This window comes from Vanacampus margaritifer, chromosome 6 (assembly GCF_051991255.1).
Source record: "Vanacampus margaritifer isolate UIUO_Vmar chromosome 6, RoL_Vmar_1.0, whole genome shotgun sequence".
Classification (NCBI taxonomy): Eukaryota; Metazoa; Chordata; class Actinopteri; order Syngnathiformes; family Syngnathidae; genus Vanacampus; species Vanacampus margaritifer.
The window spans coordinates 19,687,945-19,710,513 of NC_135437.1; the positions used below are offsets into that span (position 1 = coordinate 19,687,945).

Sequence of the window (22,569 nt, forward strand, 5' to 3'; positions counted from 1 at the left end):
CGACTGCTCCGGGGAACCAACAACAACTTTCCGTGTGCTGCTTGTGTGTGTGTTGTGTTAAAGCAGCCGCAGGAACGCTTGCAAATCCGGGATTAAACAGGTCGGCTGCGATACCAACTTTTTGTGTCTTTTGATCGGCGGCAGGTTGACGCTTCTATCCCCCACATGTTGTCACCTTGAGCATCCAGTGCAGAAAACAACGGAGTAAGTTGATTTATTTATTTATTTTTTAGTGTTCTTGTTCGCAAAGTGCATTGTTTTCTTCGTTCGTTAAAAAAATAACATCGATCAGTGCCACCTACATTTTTTTTAGTAACATCTCTGTGCACACAAAGCAATGTAATTAAGTGGCAGAAGACAACATAAATTATTAACATTCTTTGCTTATGTCATCCCCCTGAAATTGCGCACACCGATCTGAATTTGAGTCATAATCTCCCACTTTCAGTTGGACAGTTTTACTGCTTGTCGCTATCATACATTGTTACATCTAATCATGCTCAACATCAATGGCCGCAGTTAGCAGATTTAGCAGTTAGCTATACATTAGCACCCAATTGATAAACACTGATTGCTAACGTGCTAAATCCTGGCACAAGACTGCTCGTACTTGGAAAAGGAAACAATCAAAAAAGGCGTTGTTTTGGTGACATTTCATTCATCTTGTCACATTGATCCAGTTGTCAAAATGAACCAGGACAAGAAGCACCTAGATCAAGCAGCATTTAAAGATATAAGACCTGATAACTGTTATCTCTGACCAACTCAGAGGGTGAAGTCCACATTGCTCAAGTTTATAATTTTTCCATTCGTAAGCAGTATTGTGAACACTCCCCACACACTGATTATAATGTTTCAATACGATATTCACTCGACTATTGTGCTGCCATGGAAACAGCCTCTCCTTTATGCAGGCAAACTTTAAATCACACATGTCAGACTTGCTGATTGGTAAATAGTAGAACAGCCTGACTGGATTATTTATTTACCATTCATGTGTGAGGAATGATGTTGCGGATTAGCAGTGTAGTGTTGCTGCTGTGTAGCTTTATTTAATGGATCAGTTGTTTAATTCGGTGTTTCTCGATTTAAATTGAACCAAGGAACTGATAGCTCAGGTGGTAGTGTGGCAGTCTCCCAAGCTGAAGGTCGGGAGTTCAAACCTTAACCCTTGAGTGAGTTTTATTTATTTATTTTCATTTTTTTTTTTTTTACTCTCTTCCTAGTGTAAATCTTAGTTTACTCTAAAACTAAGTCCATTTGGCCCCCATCTAAATAGAGTCAAAATTGACTCTAAAAGAGTCAAATTTACACTACAGAATTTACCGTTATAGTATCTAAAGAGATATAGATCAAGTTTGAGTCTTCTTAAGATCGTAAACAAATTTTGGAGCATTTTGAAAAGTTTCTCTGTTGGTTGCAACCCAATCACGCACTTGCTTCAAGACAAGATTAATTCTAGATATGAATTCTTAAAGATGAGACTAATGGATTCGTATGCATATTTCTATCCTTGACGTTGACTTTTCCAGCTCACGAACATTGCAGTCATTTTTGGTCGTAAAAAAAAAATACAGTTACCATGGAGGCAAATTACGGGTCTAACTTCCACTGTACAGCATCAAAAATGTCAGCCTAATATTTGATTGGGCATTTGAGCAGAACAAGCCCTGTTGAGTGATACCACAAACGTAGACATAGACTCAACAAGAAAGGACTCGCCTCAGTGACTAGCTTTGAGGCTATTGTGAATGAGCAGCCGTCTAACCTCATTCCAGCAGATACGAATATCAAAACATCCAGTCTGGAAATATATTTCAGTCCAGCAAATAATGCTCACAATGAAAATCTTTATGCAGCGATCGCAGCTCTAATACCACATAATTACCTCGAAATGAACGTCTGGCTTTGTTAAACAAAGAGGTTGGGTAGCGCAGTGGGCCTCTTGACAACACCTGACACCCAACCTGCCCTCCACTGCCTTCACCTCCCCTATGAAAGCTGGCTCTGATCCAGAGGAAGGAACAAAAGAGTTACAGAGACGCTAGGAGATAAGGACAAAAAGAGGAAGTATTGCGTTGGTCTAGCTTAAAATGAGCAGGACAGTTTTTCTTTTCTAAATCTCTTGTTTTTTTTTTTTATTGCAAAACGTTGGTTTTGGCAGGAAAAGTTATTCTTCTGTATTTCTGCTGAAAGAACGTCTGTCAAAATGTGCTGCGAGATTGTTCTTAGTGATTTTGTTTTACATCACCCAAATTTCTGTTTCGCTAAACTGGTGCATATACGGTAATATTTCACATAATAAATCACAGAGAATGTTTGTGTAGCGCAGGTCCAAATGTTATATATGCTGCTTTTGTTCTTACACGTCTCAGTAAAATCCTAAAGTCAATTTATTTTTGAATTATGTTAGCAACCTTTTATATACAGTACAAGTACATTGTTAATTTATTATCTAAACCAAAATTAGCTGAATTATGTAAAAACTACTCAACCTATATCCATGACACTTCAGCGAGAGTGCACATATGTCCACCAAGAAACACATTAATAAAATAATAATAATAATCATAATAACAGTGATAAAACGTCAGAGTAGATCATGTTACGGTCGACATATCCTGCTATTTGTATTCTGACTATGACTTATAATTGTTTGTGTTGACTTAAATTGACAAGATGTTATGATAAACCGGCAGTTAACTGGCTCTTATCAGGACAGAAATCTCAGACAATATAATAATAAAAAACATTGATTGATATCTACTGCACACCATCATGTTGATTTTGGAGACTACTGCTTGTTTAATTGTGGTTGGAGGAACAAAAACATGGCCTTTCACCATTTAAAAAAACCCTTTTGATACTGTTATAGTTTGTTTGTTTTTAGGGAGGAAATTTGGTGTTTACAATGAAATATGATGGAGGCATGGGAAAATGAAGAACCTTAGATTTTCGTGTGGATCAAGAGCATGCAGAAAGTGGTTCTTCTTGTAACAAACTTGTTTTTAATGCGGGCTACATCCAAGTTATGGTTGCCCACGCTTGGGCCAGTTGTAATGGTGGGACCATGTACAGTAAATGGATAATTGCTCGTGGTGTAACAGTATGTCAAAAATCACATTACAGTGGGTAATTTGATTTTTAAAGGGGAAATTTGCAATTATAAAACTGCTAGAAAGTTTTTAATGTAGCTTCACAGCATTTAGATCATGCCCTGTCTCTGATTGGTTGTTTTTCCTCGACCTTGGTGGTTTCTTGAAAATCATATTAGAAGTACCAGAGAAGGATGGGACCCCCCCCCCCCCCCCACACACACACACACACAGATCATTTTAATAGGGCAGGTCAGACCGACCGCTTGTACAAATATGACTGAAGGGATTTTTACTAAAATTGTAAACTTTGCATGCAGTACAGTAATGAAATAAAATACACACACACACAAAAAATGCTTATCTTGAATGAGATTAACTAACAAAAGCAAGACAGAGCAGCTCAAATATTTTCTTTTTAGGAATGGACAACATTAATATCTTTTTTTTTAGGGTATGTTAGCAAGTGCAACAGTAACAGTTTAATTATTATTATTATTATTATTATTATTATTATTATTATTATTATTATTGTTTTAATATCCAACTCATTTAAAAACAACATATGGCTAGATTGTGGCGTCTACTAGTAAGAGGCTGAGCTGCACTGTGTTTGTTTACCGACCAGGCATGTGGCTCGATGCAAGGCAGCTCTCATACCTAATAAGCTTCTTGTGGCAAAATCCTAATTACTAGATTAGCCTGTGAAAATGTATGGCAAGCTTTGGCAGTTTAACACCTGTGATCTGCAACATAAATGTGCACAATTAAGCCATTTTCACTGAAGCAACTCCCTTCGCTCACGGTTGTGTTACTGGATTTTGACTGATTTTGCAAGGCCCACAGAATATTGTATTCTATTGATATAAAAACATGGAACCTACCAAAAGAAAGATTAGAGTCTCTTCTTTCATCGAGGAAAAAAAGTATATTTATCATTATTCACAAATCTGTTGAAAACAAAACATAGCCCTGGTTGATCTCTTATACTCTGCTGCTACCTGCTGGCCGTTTTTGTAATAGCCAAATTGCTTCAAGCATTCTCTTCAGTTCAGAGGCTGCATCAAAGCCTTCTGTATGCTCTAGCATAAAAAAAACATGTAAATACGTCTTTGGGAGCATGGTCATATTTAAAATAGAACATATTTGTCCGTTTTTGTTAGCAAATGAGTTAAGAATGCTCAGGCATGCCTGGCTGATTCCGATTCCAAATTGCAAGCTACCAATTGTTATCCTAACTTCCATTTTGACTCCGCGGCAGTTCCTCATTAGATCAATCCATGAATAAGGCCCCTCTGCTGTCACCGCATCATAATCACCGCATTACATATATGCAGTGAACTGCAGGCATTGTGAAAGAAAACAAACGGGCCGTTTTGTTGTGCAACAGCTTGTTAGGGTCCACGTTGATAGGAGAGGAGCTGGAGCATGTTTCGTCTGCGTGTGTTGGTATGTGTTACGTAACGTCATGAGGGCATGCCTTGACAGACAACGTGGAGGCTCCGTGCTCTGAGGTGACTTCTCTCATTTCCTGCTTCTCTGATTTCAACCCGCACACAGGCTCACCTCCTCGGAGGCCAAGCTAATTGTCGCTAATGAGCTAGACCGAGTGCGAAACCGAATCAAATGATTAAACGTGAGTGGATTTAATCAAGCAATTCATGTCTACCGCTGTCGCAGATGAGTCCCTCGGCTGCCAACAGTACCGACACAGCGCCTGAATGGGCGCAACTATTTCCATGTAGCACACTCATTCTACTTACACGCTAGGGGTTGTGTTTGGAAACACAGGATGGATTGAGAGACAGGAAAGGCAAGAAAAAAATAGCAGGTTCAGGCAATGGAAGATGGATTACACACACTTATATGGATGGAAAGGTCTCATTTGCCTTATTTCTTCAAGCTGTCAAGACCACATTAGTGTTCGGTTTCCTGTTGGATGACTGCTTGTAAAATTACAGAATTGTGCAGGTCTTTAATCCGTCACTGGCTTTGCTGTTTTGTTTTTTTTCCACAGCAGATATTTTGCCACTGAGCACAGATTACACAAATGCAAAGCTAAAATTTCATAGAGGGAAAGTCCATGGACCAAAGGAAAATATTTTTGTTGAAGCTCTAGATAGAGGTTGCGCTATATAGCTGCTGTATATATCAGTCCACCCTAAGAACCAGGAAGTTGACTGCTTGATGCTAACTGTAATAGAAGGACAAACAAACCTACCTGTTTGTTTTTTATTTATTTATTTATTACACTTTGTCCTTGGTTAAGGTCCACACGCCACTAAATGGTATTCATTCACTATATGTTTCATTTGTTATTACAGAATAGCCAAAAACAAAATAAATATTTTGTACTTTAGCACTAGCAAGAGCTTGCGCTTGAGAAGGCATGCTACACCTCATTTACAAGTATGTATGAGAAAGTATTAGACAACTACATTATAAATAATAAACATATTGTTACGGTAATAGTGTGGACCTCATTTGATTCTTTCTTTTATTTTTTGTATTATTATTATTATTATTATGTATTTTTTTACATTTCTTATATTTGGTCTCATTACACCAAGTGTAGGCCTCATTTGATTTTTTTTTAAATTCATTTTTGCACTATTAATATTAAATGTATGTATGTTTGTTTTGTATTTGTTTTTATTGCAATAAATAAATACAAAACAAATCACTTAATAATTCAAATTTAGAACATCAATTTTAAAGAAAGAATATTTTTATTCACCAAATTTAGAAAAAAACAACAACATCTAAATGGAACAAAAGGTTTAGTGGGTCAACCATCATGCCATACTTTGCACTCCCCTTCGAGACCGGATTGTATTGCAAGTGTACCTAATACTGTGGCCAGTCTTTCATGTTCTGTCGTCTCATTCCTTCCTCAGGTGGATGTCTTGAACCATGAGTACCTTGGGATCTCCAACAAGGCAAAGCAAGTGAGTTTGCTACGCATTCCATCCTCGCCCACAGTATTTACCTTTCCCTACCTCAGCTCTTTATCGCAGGTGACTGTCACAGCGGCCACAGAATCACTAAGCCAGTATGTGGAAGGTGGTGCAGGTCAGGGACCTCAGGCACAGAGCGCCTCTGTTGAGAATTATTTGCTTTGCCCGGGCTATTGGCTCCAGCTTCCCTGCGGGCCCCCTCCTCGTCCTCCTCCTCTCCCTTTTCCACTCTCCCTCCCTGGTCGGTCCATATGGTCTGGATCTCAGGCTATAATCTGGCGGACACTTTCTATATATCACTGCCGTTTTGTGGGCTTGTGACTCATGAAGAAGTGACAGAGTGGGAATTTTGGTTGCTTTTAGTAGGAGACAAGATGAAGGGAATGCAGCGTAATCCCATCTCTTCTTGTCATTGCAGTGGAGTGGCCAGATCGGACAGCAAGATCAGCGCCAAAGCCCTCTTTGGTAAGCGGTCTTACCTTTTACCTCACCGAGCACTTTATGCTTTGATTTGCTAGGAATTTATTATTTATCAAGCCAACTTTGTTTTTTTTAAGGGTTCCCTTTAAGTATTTGGGAGAGTTCACACATAAATGAACAAAATGTATGTTTCATTTAGGTGAGATGTCGTTTCTACAGTTGGGAGCAATTTCAGTTTAATGTGGAAATCCTTTTCAACACGTACACTGTACCATTGTCCAATCTTATTACACCAAGCCGTCGTTTGTTATGTGGGTGAAAAGTTTGAGCTAATTGTAATTGTGTAATCTGTCAAGATCCTACAGTGCAGACGTTCACTGGATTGTCCGTGATCTTGTTAGCACATGTTTCATTTCATGAGTGATTTATTAATGACCACTTTTGTTTGCTCTAACTTGACATGCACCTGTAATTGAACAGTCCTACACTTTTGTATTTTTTACTTTTTCTTTTTGAGGGAGAATTGAATATAAATGGCCAATACATTGGAGTTGACTTATTGATTTGAGGCCTACTCAACTTGACAAAACTATTTTCAGATGCAACCCATGTGTTTATTCAGTATTATCATATTTGTGCACGTATGCACTTGTTATCAACTCTGAACCAATCATCTATTAGTCAATTGAGCAATAAAGTAATCGGATGGATTTGTTTTTTTCTTGACTGCATTACTAACTTTTCTCCAATAGAGTGTGATAATGGACTGAGAAATTGTCATGAAGTTGAATGATGATGTTTGAATATGGTACAATCGAGTTTGATGTCGATTGGAAATGTATTTGTGGATGCCGTAACTACAACAACTCCAGTGGTGCCTTGAGATAAAAGTTGGTAACTCAAAGTTTGTAAGTAAGTAAGTACGTTCGTAACTCAAAACACACGTATATAAAATATTTTTTTCCAATTCCTGTGAATTGAAATGCCATTAATGCATTCATTCTATGCTCTGCCCCAAAAACAAACAAACTGACATATAAACAAACAAACATTCTTTTTAATTTTTTTAAACAACGTTTATGCATCATGATTAATTCATTGTGACTCCTTCTGGTGAGTTCAAGTTGGCCACCGGGGGCAGTATAATGCAGTCATAAAGACAAACAAAGAAGACTATCAACTACTGGAAGTGACTGAATGGTCATATTAGTTGTTTTTTCCAAAATATAAATAATATACGCCATTGATTAGTGTTATATTGTCTGTCTAAATGTGCTGATGTAGCGTTTGTTTACAAAAATAGCTGGTTTAAAGGGTTATAACACTGCGACTATTGCTATTCCTTAGCCTGTCTATGAAGTTTTACATTGTGTGTTAGCATTAAGCTAGCGAGGGTTCACTGTATATATAAATATGTCTCCATGGTTTTGTATACATAGCATGTGTGTTCTATTTGGCCTTAGCGGAGGGTGCAGGGCGTGCCTGTTTATAAAGTCTGCTTGGAACAGGGTGGGGATGCCCACGTCCTGCAGGTGAATAAAAGCCTCATTGAAAATGGGGGAAAAGACGAGGCAGACTTCTTTTTTTCTTTTTTTTTGTACCTCTGTTGCAGCCTCAGACTTTGGCTCGACTGCACACCGCACATACAGAGGAATGTTGATTCAGAAACAAACTGCTTCCATGAGTGGCTATTCTAAATTTAGAATGTTGTTGTATGATGGTCATACTGCCATGCAAGATGTTCCCACGCCGTCTGGCTTCACACCTTGTCATCTGTTGGTGCTTTAAGACAGTCTTCCAACAATCCGCAGGATGTGCCTGCCTGTGTTGTTCCTTATAATGTGACTCACAGCATGTGTGGCGACTCGAGGCTATGTTGTTCTCCTTTCGGCTCGCCTCAGCCTGCGCGGCAGATGGTCAGCACGACGGTGTGTGCGATATGAGAGCAGCTTGCCTGAGATGGGATGCTGTTGTGTATCAACAACAACAACAGCAGTGGCTATCCGCCTGCTGCCCATTCCATGCTGAATACACACAAAGTACAAAGGTCCAGTTTCAGTATGTTGTATGCAAAACTTGACACACTGATGCAAATGACTCTTTATCAGCGCCTTTGGGACAGAGAAAAGAACCGCAGAGAGACAGAGAAACGCACCACATCGCATTAGAATTACATTGGCTTACATCGAAAACATCCAGACATTTAATATTACAGGGGAATAAATAAGTGTGTTAAAAAGCTATACACTCAAAGGCCACATCATTAGGTACACCTGCAGTCTAATGACATTCAATATGAGAGTTTGATTAGAAATCACTATCAGCTGGAAAGGTACTTGGTCAAGTGTAGCGTGTTAACAGCAGTGAAAAATCAGAAGTTTATTTTTGTTTATTCGTCAGTTTGTTAGCAGGCCACTACTTCCTTGTTGATATGCATGACCGGCAGCCATTTTGATTTTGCGGTGAACTGTTGCGTTCATCTCATTGGAAAAGACAATAAATTAGATGTTGATGTAAGCTTTCTTCCTGTCAATTAGTTTTTTTTTAAACTAACAAACAAATGCGACAAAAGGTAACCGTTTTGCGCTTTGATTCCTGTTATTGTGCTTGTACAGTGCTAGCTTAAGTAGCTTAGCATCGCTGTCGGGCAGAATCCTCCTATGTCAGAATACGGTCAATTTCGTATTTCGTCGTGAATCAGTACTATTTGTCAGTTCCCCACACGGGTCTGTAAATAGCTGATCAAACATGCTGTAGTCGTATTTTTTGTTTCGTCACCCCCCAGAAATGTGAAAGTTTTGGAGATGTGACAATTCCACCACACATATGTAACTACATGAGAGGCGTGGTAAACAGTCTCATAGAGCTGAATGATGTGTAGTTCACTTAAAAATAAGAATACTGTATATTATTTTATGTTAAGACATCACTGTCAAAATCATTTATTATTTTTGTAAAGGACGAATTACATTAAAAGGCAAACCATTATTAATGTTGTTTCTTGGACTTCTTATGGCTGGGCAATGATTCTCAAAGTGTGGTAGTAGAATAAGTGCGCCCTCTAGTGATACTTAAAAGAATCACTGTCTAAGTATAGGTCACTTGTATTAACAGTCTTCATTTATATAGGTACACTTTTTTATTTAACTTTCGCATGCAGTACATTTTAAGTGGATCATTAGTTCCCTTTTTTAAGGTATATGTTCCTAATTTTAAGCACAATCTTAATGTTAAAACTGTGCATAATGTTTTAGTGGCTTACAATGATATTAAATAAATATCTCTTGTCTGTTTTCTGATGAAGTCCTATATTCTAGAACTTTTACACCACTGCATTTTTATGTTGTTTTGTTGGTTATACTTGGAGTGCAAATTATTTTTTTGTTCGTAAATGTTGTAAGAAGCTTGACAACCATTGCTGTAGTGAATACTTCCTGTTAACAAATAGCCAAATGTTTGTGAACACAGTCCTACACTTACATCCAAATGTTGCTAGGCAGTAAAAACAAAAGGCAACTGCCAGTAAATGTAAATGTTCCACATCATAATCACACGGCAGTTTATTTGTATGCACTTAATGTCGACTATGTCAAATTGATCTGGACCCCATGTCAGTTTGACAGTCTGCCCTCTCGCCACCAATGTTTATCTTTAGTCATTGACTCTGGCTTCTCGGCCCAACTGCTTGCTAAATGGATCTCACTGCGAGCTGTTACGGCCCTGTGAAATGATTGCCATAAGTGGCATTAATAAGACATGGCGGCCAGCTCGGTTTTCAGACAGACACCTGATGCCTTTCTTTCACCTGTGTGGAGACAAGCAGGAAGAAATGAGCCGAGAGGGATTGGCTGCGAGGCAAACGCTGGCGTCGTTTGCACATGGTGGCTTGGACACAAGCTATCACTTTTCAAAATAGCACTTGAGTCACACAGTTTCCAACAAGGTGCATGGGAATGAAAGGACACTTGACAGATTCAGTGAATTGTTGTTCAAACTCTGTGCCTTTGTGTTGTATTCAACACACAGTACAATGTGTCCAATGCGGAGGGAACAAGAGCTTTTAATGTTGTGTGTGGCATCCAAAGTGTTTGCTCTCCTGGGCGGAGGGGGGAGAAGACATCTGGCATTGTGAGCCTGATAGCAACATGCTCTCATTTAATAATCGTGTAATGGTTACCTGTAAGCCATTTGCCTGGTAAATAGGTCAGCGGGCGCAGTGGCACACTTTTGTTACGTGCCAGTTCAAGCACAATAGAGTATCGCATCATGAGTGTCGCTAATTTCTTTTGGCTGTGGCTATATGAAACTCAACACAACCAAAGTGTGAATGAAATTTAAATAATTAAACAGGAGCATTTCTTAAGTAGCCAGCCATTTCCACTGAAGCAACCCTCTTCGCTCCTGGTAGGGAGGCCCACAAAATATTGTGTTCATTGGTTATAAAACCATGGAACCAACCAAAAGAAAATTTCTTCTTTCATCAGGAAAAAAAAAGGATATTTGTATCTGTTTCAGTTTTGCAGCAATTAGCATTAGAATATAGCTAAGTTTCATCATTATTCACAAACCTTTTGAAAACACTGGGGAAAAGAACTTGTCGCAACATGGCCCTGGCCGATCTCTTATACTCTGCTTCCACCTGCTGGTCGTTTTTTGTAATAACTACCATTGCTTTAAGGGACCTCTTCAGGTCAGAAGCTGCATCAAAGCCTTCTGCATGTTCTAGCAATAAATAAATAAAAAACGGTTAAAAAAAACATATAAATACGTTTTGGGGAGTTAAGGACATTAAAACCATATTTATACGTTATACTCTATTTTTGTGACTGGCGCAAATTTGGCGTGGCAAGTAGTGTAAATTTGTGTAAATTAATTAAGCTTTTTTTTTTTTAAGAGCACATTTTTCAGATCAATATCTGGTTTCTTCCTGAGGCACAAAAATATTACAATACACAATTTGCTGCCTTAGCATCATCATTTATGCATATATAGCAGACAGCAGTGATAGAAAACAAGACAATAATTTATTATAATGAACATGATTTAAAAAAAAATCTAAACAATATTAATAATTTAAAAAAAAAGTTTGGTAAATTATTGTCTGCCTGAACTCAATAAGAATAGACGCACAATACAGTAGTTCCTGGAAAACTGTGGTCTAAAAATAAATTATTATATCATAAATGCACTGTATTATATTTTTGCTTTGAAATTTCTCAAAGGCCTTGCAGTGTTTTTTTTAAAAACAAACTTGCTGTAAATCTAAGTTACTAGCAATGTTTGTAATAGGGTCCATTATTAAACCAAGTTATCCACAGAATCATTCACGACACACTAACTGGGGCACTGGAAGTCGAGTTGGAAGATGACAATTTGTAGCTTGCATCAATAGCGCACAAAGATAAAGATGAGGAGGTTTCTTTGTTGTTGTGTTGTCGTGTAACGATCATCTGTGATCTTTGAGCCTGAAGTTTGGCGCTTTTATGGCGCATTTACTGTACGTAATCCTTATTATATAAAGTGAGCAGGAACACTTCAAGTTGCACCGACTTTTTGATAGCGTAATTAATATTTAACTTTTTAGATATGCATTGGGAGTCAACCTTTAGGAAAACAAATAAAAACATTCTTTTGTTGGTTTATTTGCAGCAAAATCTACTTGTTGAGTAATCTAAATTACGACATGAGATTACTTCCCGCTGATATGGTTTCCTTTGGTTCCTATCATTTTCCAGTAGCGTATTTAAAAAAAATATAGAGCAAGCATACACAAAGTAGGTGTTCTTCCTTATTGCCCTGCTGGTGTTGTAAGTTCACTCATGTGTGTTTCTTTGGTCCATTCACTCCTACTCTGGTTGGTGCAACATGTGGTTCCCAGGCGAGTCTTCTTACGGTTACTATTTTTCTTTAAAACGGCGACATTTTCTAAATGTTTTTTTTTCTCCTTTTCAGAGCAAAGGAAAAAGTATTCCAACTCCAATTATATTATGCAAGAGACGTCACAGTATCATGTTGAGGTAAGGCTGTCAATGTTTGTAAATGTTGAAGTGAAGATTTTTTTTTAGTTTGTTTTATGTGTTGAGTTGCTCTGCTTTTTTTTGGTATGGCGTTTTTTCTTCCTTTCATATCGTTGCTTAATTATTTTTTTACTATACAGTATTCATTTGCATTAGTATTTAATGAATTCATAATTACTTTTGTAAATTAATCGCAAATAGGAATGTGAACATTGTTGTGGTATGCGAAAAAGTTAAGCTGATAAATAAATTCTAGTACTTTATAATGTACTTTATAATGCAAGCAACCCTCCTCATAATCACCATACACAATAGAAGAAATTATATTAAAATGATGATTGAAATGATAAGCCATGTCAGGGTAAGCCAGTTTTTATGATTTTATGACAATGCGGAAGAGATTTCTTTAAATGTCATAATCAGCTGACTTGTTATCGGTCACCGCATATCGAATGAGGAACTGTTGATGTCTTGTGCAAAGTGGAGCAAACTCACAAATATAATATAAAATTATATATGGTTGCCAGCTAAATTCTGAGAATAACACATTGAGTGGACCAATAGCTATGCTCTTTAAAATAAATGTTCTTTTCAGGAAAAGTGGAGCATCTAAACCACTGCTTTTGGTACTATTAACCCTTTGTAGTACAAGGAACCATATTTGATAACTTGAACATAAACCGGCCAATCAACAAAGAATCAGATTTGAAATTTACCACGTTAAAATGATTTTTTTGCTCAGTCTAAACGTTCAGCAAAATTTGCGTCTCACTGATCTGTATATATTACTGGATGGCCGATACACGCCCATGCAAGCTATTGAAGGCGGCCATTTTACTCCTTCCATCTCGCGAGCAGACTACTGTATAAACTATACGTATATGTACAGATTAGACATATACAGCTCGTAGGCTCTTAGTATAGGGGCGGAGGGGTGGGGGGTATTTGGCGGGGTGGTCACTTTTTTTTTAAAACATGTACTGCATTTAAGACCTTTTATTTAATTCTTTAATTTAAAAAATATATACAAGTTTCCTCCTATAAACGTCATTAAGCATATCATTTATACATGTATTTAAGGCAAATTGTAAAATGTATGAAGTCCTCTTATTTATGTTTAACAAATTTGAAACATCATAAATCATGCTGTTTCTACTAAGTACTATCTCAAATGTTCTCCAATTTCGACACTGTAAATGTATACGTCGTATGCCGAAAAACGTTTCATGGGAGGAGCAATATGGCGGCCACGAGGCTTCAAAATTCTTGGCTATTCAGTAATGTAATAATGCTATCGATTATTTTCATTTTGGACTTTTACCTTTTTTATAAAGTGCTCTTCATGTTGATATTGTATGTTGATGGGAGGAGTTTTCTTTCTGTTGGTATATTCGTAGACGGTCACATTTACAAATGTGAGTTTGCGCCGCTGTGAGAGTGAACACAGCCGTCTTGATTCAATGTACGTTTATTGGGGATTGCAAGAAGATCTCAACCTGTGGATGATGTAACGTCAACCGCTGTAAAGTGGGCACTGCCAAATTCCCAGCCCTGAAACTTGAACGAAAAAAAAGATGTAGCAGTTTTTACTCTCTACGAGAATAGGACCCACTCCACTTAACAGTACATACTGACTTAGTGCTCCACTTAGGGAACTAACTTAACGGTATACCTCGTACTTTTTTCCACCTCAAGTAATGCTTCAATCGCCTTTTCCTTATGTCACCTTTTCTCTGTCCCACGGTCAGCATCTGTCCACCTTCATCATGGACAAGACCGAGTCCATCGCCACTGTAGACGACGCCATCAAGAAACTTGCACTTCTGGATTCAAAAGACAAGATTTGGACTCAGGAAATGCTCCTGCAAGTCACTGATAAGGCCGTCAGGCTGCTGGACTGTGGCACACAGGTACTGCTGCCCTGGAGCAGCCTTACATGGTTACATGAAGTGCAATTAATTAATTAATTAATTAATTAATTGCAGGAGGAGCTGGAGAATTTCCCCCTACCCACAATCCACCTGTCTCAGGCCGTGCTGAATCAGACGCGTTACCCGTCCGTGCTGCTGCTCGTGTGTCAGGACAATGAGCAGCACCGGCCAGACATTCACTTCTTCCATTGTGACGAGGTGGAGGTAAGTGTTGCTGAGCATCCTTCACTTTGCATCCTGGATCCTGAACTCGATTGCAGTATTGGCTGTATTAGTTTAAAGTCACATTTCACATGCTCTTTAGCGGCTTTGCACTTTTGTGTGAGGACTCAAAAGTGTCTGACAGCTCAGCAGAGTGTACATCTGCACATTGGTCTTTCTCATACGATATTAGAGATTTTTACATTATTTAAAATGAACGCATTCACTGCCATTGACGTCTATAAACGTCAAATATCAATTTTTACTGGGCTGGCGAGTGAATGAGTTAAATGATATACTCCTGTGTAAATATATAATATTTGACTAAATCCTTTCTCTCTTTCTCTCTCTCTCTCTCTCTCTCTCTTTTTCTCTCTCTCAGGCTGAATTGGTTCACGCAGATATAGACAGTGCCCTTGGAGACAACAAATATGGAAAGAAGTCGAGGCTTCAGACACTCAAGTAAGACATGCGCACACGCAAGCACTGAGGTAAATTTTTGAGCAAAGGTCCTGATGTCCTCTTCCTCTTGTAGAATTAACCAGGAGAAAATGAAGCACCGAAGAGAGACCATCCTTCCCCAGTCGCCCCCCAAGGCCGCCCCAGTTGCGAAGGGACGCGTCGCCGCCCCAATCCCACAAGGTGAGATCCCAAAAAAATATTCACATCTTGACAGTGGCCAAAATCAATCATAGAGAATTGATTGGTCATCACTTGTGTCTATCAAATCCAAAAAAAAGAGATATGCCAGTAAGCCTGTTTAGTTTTACGTATTGTTAAGACTAAGACTTTTATTGTCATGAATTGAATATTTAAAAGTAAAGTGAAAATAAACAACTTCAAAATTGACGCAATTGTTAACAACCCTGCCAAATTTGAATGCTAACCTTATTGCTAGGATTTTTCACACTGTGACAACGAGGCGCTCTAAAGTAGCCACCGCCAGAGCAAACCCCATGTCCACATGTTTGCTGTCAAGTTGGACTTTTTAAAAAAATATATATTTTACTCTTGTGCCTTCTCTCCGTTACGTGCGTGCACTCACAGCTGACAACGAGGCACTCTAAAGTGGCCGTGCGAGCCCAAAGCTCCGATCCACACACTCCACTTTAATTGCATGCTCTCTTTTATGTTCAAACATGTATACTGTACTTTAAAGTACATTTCTGAATTCACTTTACAGGCTCTTTAAACTTGAGAAGCAGCAGTATTACATCATAACTAATGTTTTGTCATGAGCTACCTGATTGAATGTTAATGGTTGTAACTTGTTATGGATTGAAATTTGCAATGTAATAATATCTCTTCAGTTTAAAACTGTGTTTTAATGGATGGTTGTTATAAATGAAAGTTGTTTATTTTGATATGAGATTTTTTTTTTTTTAATTTTATGTAAAAATAAAATTTCTGATTTTGCGTAATGCCTGACTTTGTGTGCTTTGGGTGCAGACAGACGATCCTCTGGGCACAGTGACCCAGAGTCACATGAAAAGTTGGCCCAGCGCATCGAGAAGGATGTGGTGAGTGTTTTCCTCCACCTTCAACTGGACACTTCATTAGGTACACTTGTGGAATTTAATGACACCTAATGCAAGAAAAAAAAAGCTCCGTTTTGATTCACACTGTTTACTGCACTGTATCAAATAAAATAAATTTCATACCCCAGTTGTGCAGTGCAGGTGTACCTAATATTTTGTCGGATGTCATCATGGGACACCCTCATCATGCAGCTTGTTCTTCTCTGTAGCAAATCCTCAACTGTGCCCTGGACGACATTGAGATATTTGTGGCGCGGGTGCAAAAGGCAGCCGAGGCCTTTTCCCAACTTAACCAGCGCAACAAGAGTAAGAAGAATAAGAAGAAAGGACCAGCAGGTCTGTCTCCCTTTCTTCTTCTGCGGTGGCAACTTTGAAGTGACAATATGTTGAATATTGCTCACACTGCCATGTTTGTATCTCTTTGTGTTCTCCAGTGACATGCGTGGTGGTAAACACCAATATTACAATATGGCCTTTGCGAACAAGTCATTTGGCAAATACTCAGTTTCCATTGCAGCGGTATTATTATTATTATTATTATTACTACTACTACTACTACTAACTTACAATGATTTTATTTGTTTTATTTGGCTCTTTAGTGTTTTAACATAGTCCTGCAGTATGTCAAGTCGCAAAAATAATAATAATGCCGTAATGTGTTGGGTGATGTTTTATTTATGACATTCTCATTTCTGCATGTTTGGTCAGTGGTGATTCAATTTGAGCACATCAAAAATTACACAAATTTAGATGAATGCTGTCGCTGACTACACATACAGATGACAGTCATGTACAGTATTCTCTATTCAGAGAGTTTGACTGTTCTGTCATCTCTGGAAGTCTTGGTATTTGAGGATTTAAAGATTTATCTGCAACTAAAATAATGTAAATAAGATTACATTATTGAAGTTGCATAATCCTCAATAATAACAAGCAACACACACGTTGGGCTCCAAGAAGAGAGACACTTTTAAAACTGCTGGACCATAAATAACTCAAATTGGGTGAAATAGCTAACGCAGTGCTGGGTCCAAAAGAAACCGAGCCAATGCTGGGCTATTTAAACCCAGTGTATTTTTGGGTTGAGGATTTGGGTGAAGATTTGGATTTAACAAGGGGTAAAAACTACCCACTGATGCGATACAGCGACCAAGAAATAGGTTTCCAGCCTATCAGAACAGCTGTATTTAAAATTAATATTCATTTTATTACAAGAAGAAGAAGAGGCAGTTACAACTTGAACCCCAAATTCTGTGTTCAAAACCAGGCGTGCTTACCACAGAACCATCCAGCTGCAACCAATGTTTTCCAAAATGTAACATTAAATTTACTGTACTTCAACTTCAGTACGCAATCAAAATGGCGTCCAGCTTCAGCTCTGAAATCTTATCTACAATCTGCTGGGTCAAAAATAATAACCCCACCCTTGGGTAAAATTAACCCAGTCTGCTCCAAATCCACTTCTACCCAACAATCCAGCATTAAAAAAAAATAAAAAAATTGGTTGCAAGTTCTGTCTTGGACTTGTTTGGCCAAGGTCAACAACAGTAACTATACTAAAGGTATTCATTTACCACATGTACCTCGAACCCTGGCAATAGGGTGAAAGGGTGCTGCTTGCTCAGACTGTAAACGTGTGTGTGTGTGTGTGTGTGTTCATTGTCTGCGGTCTTGTGGTTGTACGCAGAGGGCATGCTGACCCTGCGAGCCAAGCCCCCCTCTGAGGAAGAGTTCATCGATAGCTTGCAGAAATTGAAGCTGGCCTTCAACCTCTTGGTGAGATAGCTCAGATCATTTAACCTCACTCTTGTTTTTGGCCTCACTGCCTCCTCACTGGCTCTGTCATTGCACCCCCTGCAGGCCAAACTTAAGAAGCACATTCAAAATCCAAGCGCCTCAGAGTTGGTTCATTTCCTCTTCGGCCCTTTGGAGCTGGTAAGAGCTACAAATGGAGTGTTTGTTGTATACTATGATGTCTTTCTCCATGGATAGCCTACATATTGCACACAGGTGTACTTACAGGTCCATTCTTTAACATTGGTTTCTCAGGCTGTAGCCACACCTTCCAAAATGGAAAAAAGCACTCTGCTGTGATTGCTTTCATATTGATATGGTGCACTTACATCCGGACACACCATATTTGCTTGATAAGCTACAGATAAAGCGTCAGTTTGAATTTTCCTTGTCCTCGAGTCAACACCATGTTGGTGACGCCTGCGCTATTTGGCTACGGCTCACATGTTTTCTGAACCTGAGCTGTAATTGGTCGCTACCTGAGCCCTGAGCAACTGTGATGTCATTTTCAGTCGACAGCAAGTGGCAAAATGGCCGCGCCCTGAGGTGGATAAAAAACAGGTGTATTAGATGGTAGTAGGTGATGTCTGGTCGGTGCTGGATTTCACTTTCCTTTCTTTTATTTGATCCTTCCTCGGGTCTCCTGACAACCTCACGACTCTAGCTGGATTCTGAAGTATTCGGTTTAGGTGAGCGGTATGGGATTTTTAATAGGTTTTAGGTGAATTAATGAGTACACACTCACATGCACGCACACATGCACACACACACCCGCACATGCACGTACAAAAAAAGAAAAAGAGGAAAAAAGAAAAGAAAAAAAGGCTGGATTTTGCTGATTAACTCATATTCCACAAATGCAACATTAATAAGAATGCTGTGTTTAGACTACTGGGGGCACATACAAATTATTATTGCAAAGAAAATGTTTGGGTTGACTTCCTCTTTAAGTATTATGAAAATCATGAAGTGTATAGTACTATAATACGTTTGCCTGCGATAGGTGAATTTCCGCGAAGTAGAGGATGTACAAAAAAAAAGTTTTTGTTTTTTCGGGGTGAGATGTGTCATGTCATCATCATTGCACGCTCTTTTTTTGTTTTGTGTGTGTGTGTGTGTTCATAAGTGCGTTTGTGTGTGTGTTTGTGCTCATTAATTCACCTGAAACCTGTTAAAAATCCCATACCCTTCACTTTAACCGAATAATTCAGTGTCCCGCCAGAGTCTTGAAGTTGTCAGGAGACCAGAGGAAGGATCAAAGAAAAAAAAGAATGAAATCCAGCACCAACCAGACCACCTACTACCCACAGCGTTACAAACCAGAATCTTTCACCAACCCCAGAAACATCTAAATTCCAACAAATTAGGGAGACCTCAAGAGACCAGAGGAAAGACTAAAGAAAAGAAGGAAGGATAGATGAAGCAGAACACCAGCCTCCACCGATTCAGCGACCAGAGGGAGAAGCAGATTGTGTTTGAATTTCAGTAGATGCTGGTGTGGGGGATCTGGCACGCGTGAGAACCTCCACCAAAGAGGGAAGCCGTCGACCTCTGCTAGACACACTTCGACTGCACCATAGTGAAGCTACCACACTGTTCTCGCCCTTCTAAACACTTCTTAACTTTGTAAATATAATAAGGAAAATGGCTAATAAATGGTACACCTTTTTGGAAGTTGACATGTTTGAATCGCCTTTGCGGGCCACATAAAATGATGTGGCGGACCAGATCTGGCCCCCCGGGCCTTGAGTTTGACACCTTGCCACTTTCTGCTCGTTCCATCTGGAGTCATCGCATGGCACAGTTTGTCGTACAAAGCATAAGAAAATCCATGTAAAAGTGTGCCGTGCTGACAATTAGCTGTCTGTGTGTGCAGGTGCTTCAGAGTTGCGGCAGTCCTGAACTGGTCCGTTCTATTATCTCCCCCCACCTTTCCAAAGATGCTGTGGACTTCCTGCGAGGGCACCTCACCCCCAAGGAGACCACCATATTTGAGCTTCTCGGAGAGGGTTGGACCAAACCCAGGTTTGTCGTCAATACTCAATAGGGGCACTTTTTCAAGGATCAAATTGAATATTGATTTATTTTTCCGCGTTCAGAGCGGAGTGGCCGAGGGATCAGTGCGCTCCTCCTTACTATCCCAAGTTCCGGAATGGCTGGGAGCCTCCGGCAGAGCTCTTCAGGTTGGCCCCGTGGGAAACAGAGGGTCCCGCTGCGTCTCTGGGTTCTCCCACTTCTTTGAGGTCCCCTATTAGCCCCGATTACAGGAAACACTCAGCTGATGATGTAAGACTTACTTTATAACTGAATAGACATCCAAGGCTCAGCAGGTCCAAACAGTCTGTGTGTTTTGTTGCAGTTCTATGGAACCCATTCCTCAAACTCACCCACTGGGTAAGAAATGACGTCTTTAATTTGTGGTAACTTTGAAATCAGCCAAGGTAAAAAGTCGGACATATGTTTTAACAGGTCCTACAACGGGATGTCCCCCACGCGCAAATTTGCCAAAATCCGCTACCATTTTGTAGCGCGGAATGCCAACGAACTGTCAGTGCTGACGGATGAAATTCTTGAGGTGACAACATTTTTTATATAATCACAGCCAGGCCAAACCAATGTGGCACACTATTGGGTATTTTATATCCTACTTCAGGGTATCCAAATATTATGCCAAATGATTTGTTTCATAATAAATTCATTTCTAAATCAGTGGTGGGCAAACTCGGTCCTCAAGGGTCGGCGTCCTACAGGTTTTGGGGGTTTCCCTACTGCAACGCAGCTGATTCCAATCAACAGGATCGTTAACAAGCTTATGCAGAGCTTGCTGATGAGCTGATCATATATCAGCTGTGTTGGAGAAGGGAAACATCCAAAACCTGCAGGACTCCGGCCCTCGAAGACCGAGTGTGCCCACCCCTGCTCTAAATGTTGAAATATATTTAAGTACATAATAAGCACGGAGGAAAATTTTTGCACATTATGTGCTGCTTATTAACAATGTACAAAAACATTTAAAGTCTATGAAATAATTAACATCAGTGTTTAACATGAATGAAATTTTAACGCATACACTAATTATTCTTCAAGCTGTTTTGTGTTATGTTTAAGTATCTTATTTTGAAATCTGTGCTTTTAATTTGGCAGTCCGTACTTCTGTTTCCTGTTTCACATCTACGTTTGCCATCCAGCTCAGGCATTTATTTTTAGCTTGTGCAAAACAACATTAACTTATTGATGTCCGTCCAAAACAATTGATCTGAACATAAAAAATATTTTAAACAGTCGCTCAGGTCTCACAGGGAAACCAACCCGACATTGCCAAAAACATGACATCTTGATTGGACTCTGGATATTCCTCTTCCTCAGACTCCTAGTAAGGTAGATTCCAACATTTTGTGGCAAATAGCGCCGGCTAGTGTGCAGGAGAGGTATAACAATTAGTAGGCGTCGAATTGAAAAAAAATGCTGGCAGGCTGCAAGACGTGCGCCGGTGTTGTGATATGTCAATCATTTGGCGCGTGCAGGATCCAAACACATTTGATTACATGATTATTGTATACTAGAGGTTAATTTTTTGATAATTTTGTGGCGCCCTCTTGAGGCTATGACATCCTTTGCATTTGCCGACACACTACACAGTATTGCCTAAATGGCCAGTCAGCTCATCATGCTTAGCCAGTATTTAAATTGAAAAGCCTGTATAGCATATTAAATGATGTTTGTCATGTCTTAGGTGCTCGAGGACGGCAAGCAGTGGTGGAAACTAAGGAATCGTAGCGGCCAAGCAGGTTATGTCCCTTATAACATCCTGGATATTGTTAAGCTAGAAGAGCCTGATGCTATATACAGCCAGGTAAGATGCAACACCTCTTTTGCCAACACTGGATCTAGCATCTGTATTCAGATTCTATATTTTCTTCCTTTTGACCATAAAATATTCCTAATCTAATAAAAGAGCAAGCATTTTGCATTCATAATATATGCATACTAATGTGCAATTTTGATTGACATTGCGCGTTTGTAGCAAGGCTACAGTGCGTCCTCCCTCAGCCCCTCAGGAGACAATTTCAGCAAAGGTCGACACATAGACAAAAGTAAGGCAACCTCATATTTATAATTTTTTTTAGATCACATTACTCTTCCATTGATTTGCGTTGCTGCTGCGTTTCAGAGATGGATGAGGTCAACAACGAGCTCCTGAAGATGATCACCGCTAACAAAAGCCAGCCACCCGCCAGAAAGTTCCGTGTTGAGCGACCGGCTGCCGCTCAAGTGCCGCTCACGTACAACTCCAGCCCGGAGCAAGTCAAATACTGGCTTATTTCCAAGGGCTTTTCCGCACCGTGAGTGACACATACAGCACTCAGCTTTAAATATTCCCATGATGTAAATGACTTTTTTTTAAAAAAAATTTTGCCACAAACAGGACAGTGGAATGTTTGGGCATCCTGACTGGAGCTCAGCTGTTTTCTCTCAACAAAGAAGAGCTGAAGGCCGTGTGTGGAGAAGAAGGCGGTCGCGTCTCATCGCAGATTACCGTGCAGAAGACGCAAATTGAGGTTAGTCGCATATTCGCCGCCCAAAAATATGACATATCATTGGAAAAACATAAGCGA

General features: G+C 39.4%; 1 protein-coding gene across 2 annotated transcripts in view; it reads left to right on the top strand.

Annotated features, from left to right (window-relative positions):
• The window catches only part of eps8l2 (EPS8 signaling adaptor L2), a 23,953-nt gene continuing 1,384 nt past the window's right edge, over window positions 1-22,569 (top strand). The window contains exons 1-20 of one of the 2 annotated variants that reach the window (XM_077567837.1): window positions 1-204; window positions 5,993-6,043; window positions 6,471-6,517; window positions 12,425-12,489; window positions 14,238-14,399; window positions 14,475-14,624; window positions 15,004-15,083; window positions 15,157-15,263; window positions 16,071-16,141; window positions 16,369-16,495; window positions 17,847-17,935; window positions 18,020-18,094; window positions 19,830-19,978; window positions 20,053-20,239; window positions 20,313-20,347; window positions 20,423-20,528; window positions 21,687-21,806; window positions 21,978-22,047; window positions 22,125-22,296; window positions 22,380-22,512. In XM_077567837.1, coding sequence (XP_077423963.1) covers window positions 6,009-6,043; window positions 6,471-6,517; window positions 12,425-12,489; window positions 14,238-14,399; window positions 14,475-14,624; window positions 15,004-15,083; window positions 15,157-15,263; window positions 16,071-16,141; window positions 16,369-16,495; window positions 17,847-17,935; window positions 18,020-18,094; window positions 19,830-19,978; window positions 20,053-20,239; window positions 20,313-20,347; window positions 20,423-20,528; window positions 21,687-21,806; window positions 21,978-22,047; window positions 22,125-22,296; window positions 22,380-22,512 — 1,980 coding nt within the window. In that variant the 5' untranslated portion in view covers window positions 1-204; window positions 5,993-6,008. Of the gene's footprint in view, window positions 205-5,992; window positions 6,044-6,142; window positions 6,518-12,424; window positions 12,490-14,237; window positions 14,400-14,474; window positions 14,625-15,003; window positions 15,084-15,156; window positions 15,264-16,070; window positions 16,142-16,368; window positions 16,496-17,846; window positions 17,936-18,019; window positions 18,095-19,829; window positions 19,979-20,052; window positions 20,240-20,312; window positions 20,348-20,422; window positions 20,529-21,686; window positions 21,807-21,977; window positions 22,048-22,124; window positions 22,297-22,379; window positions 22,513-22,569 lie in introns of those variants that run through there. The other variant, XM_077567836.1, reaches the window with a different exon arrangement.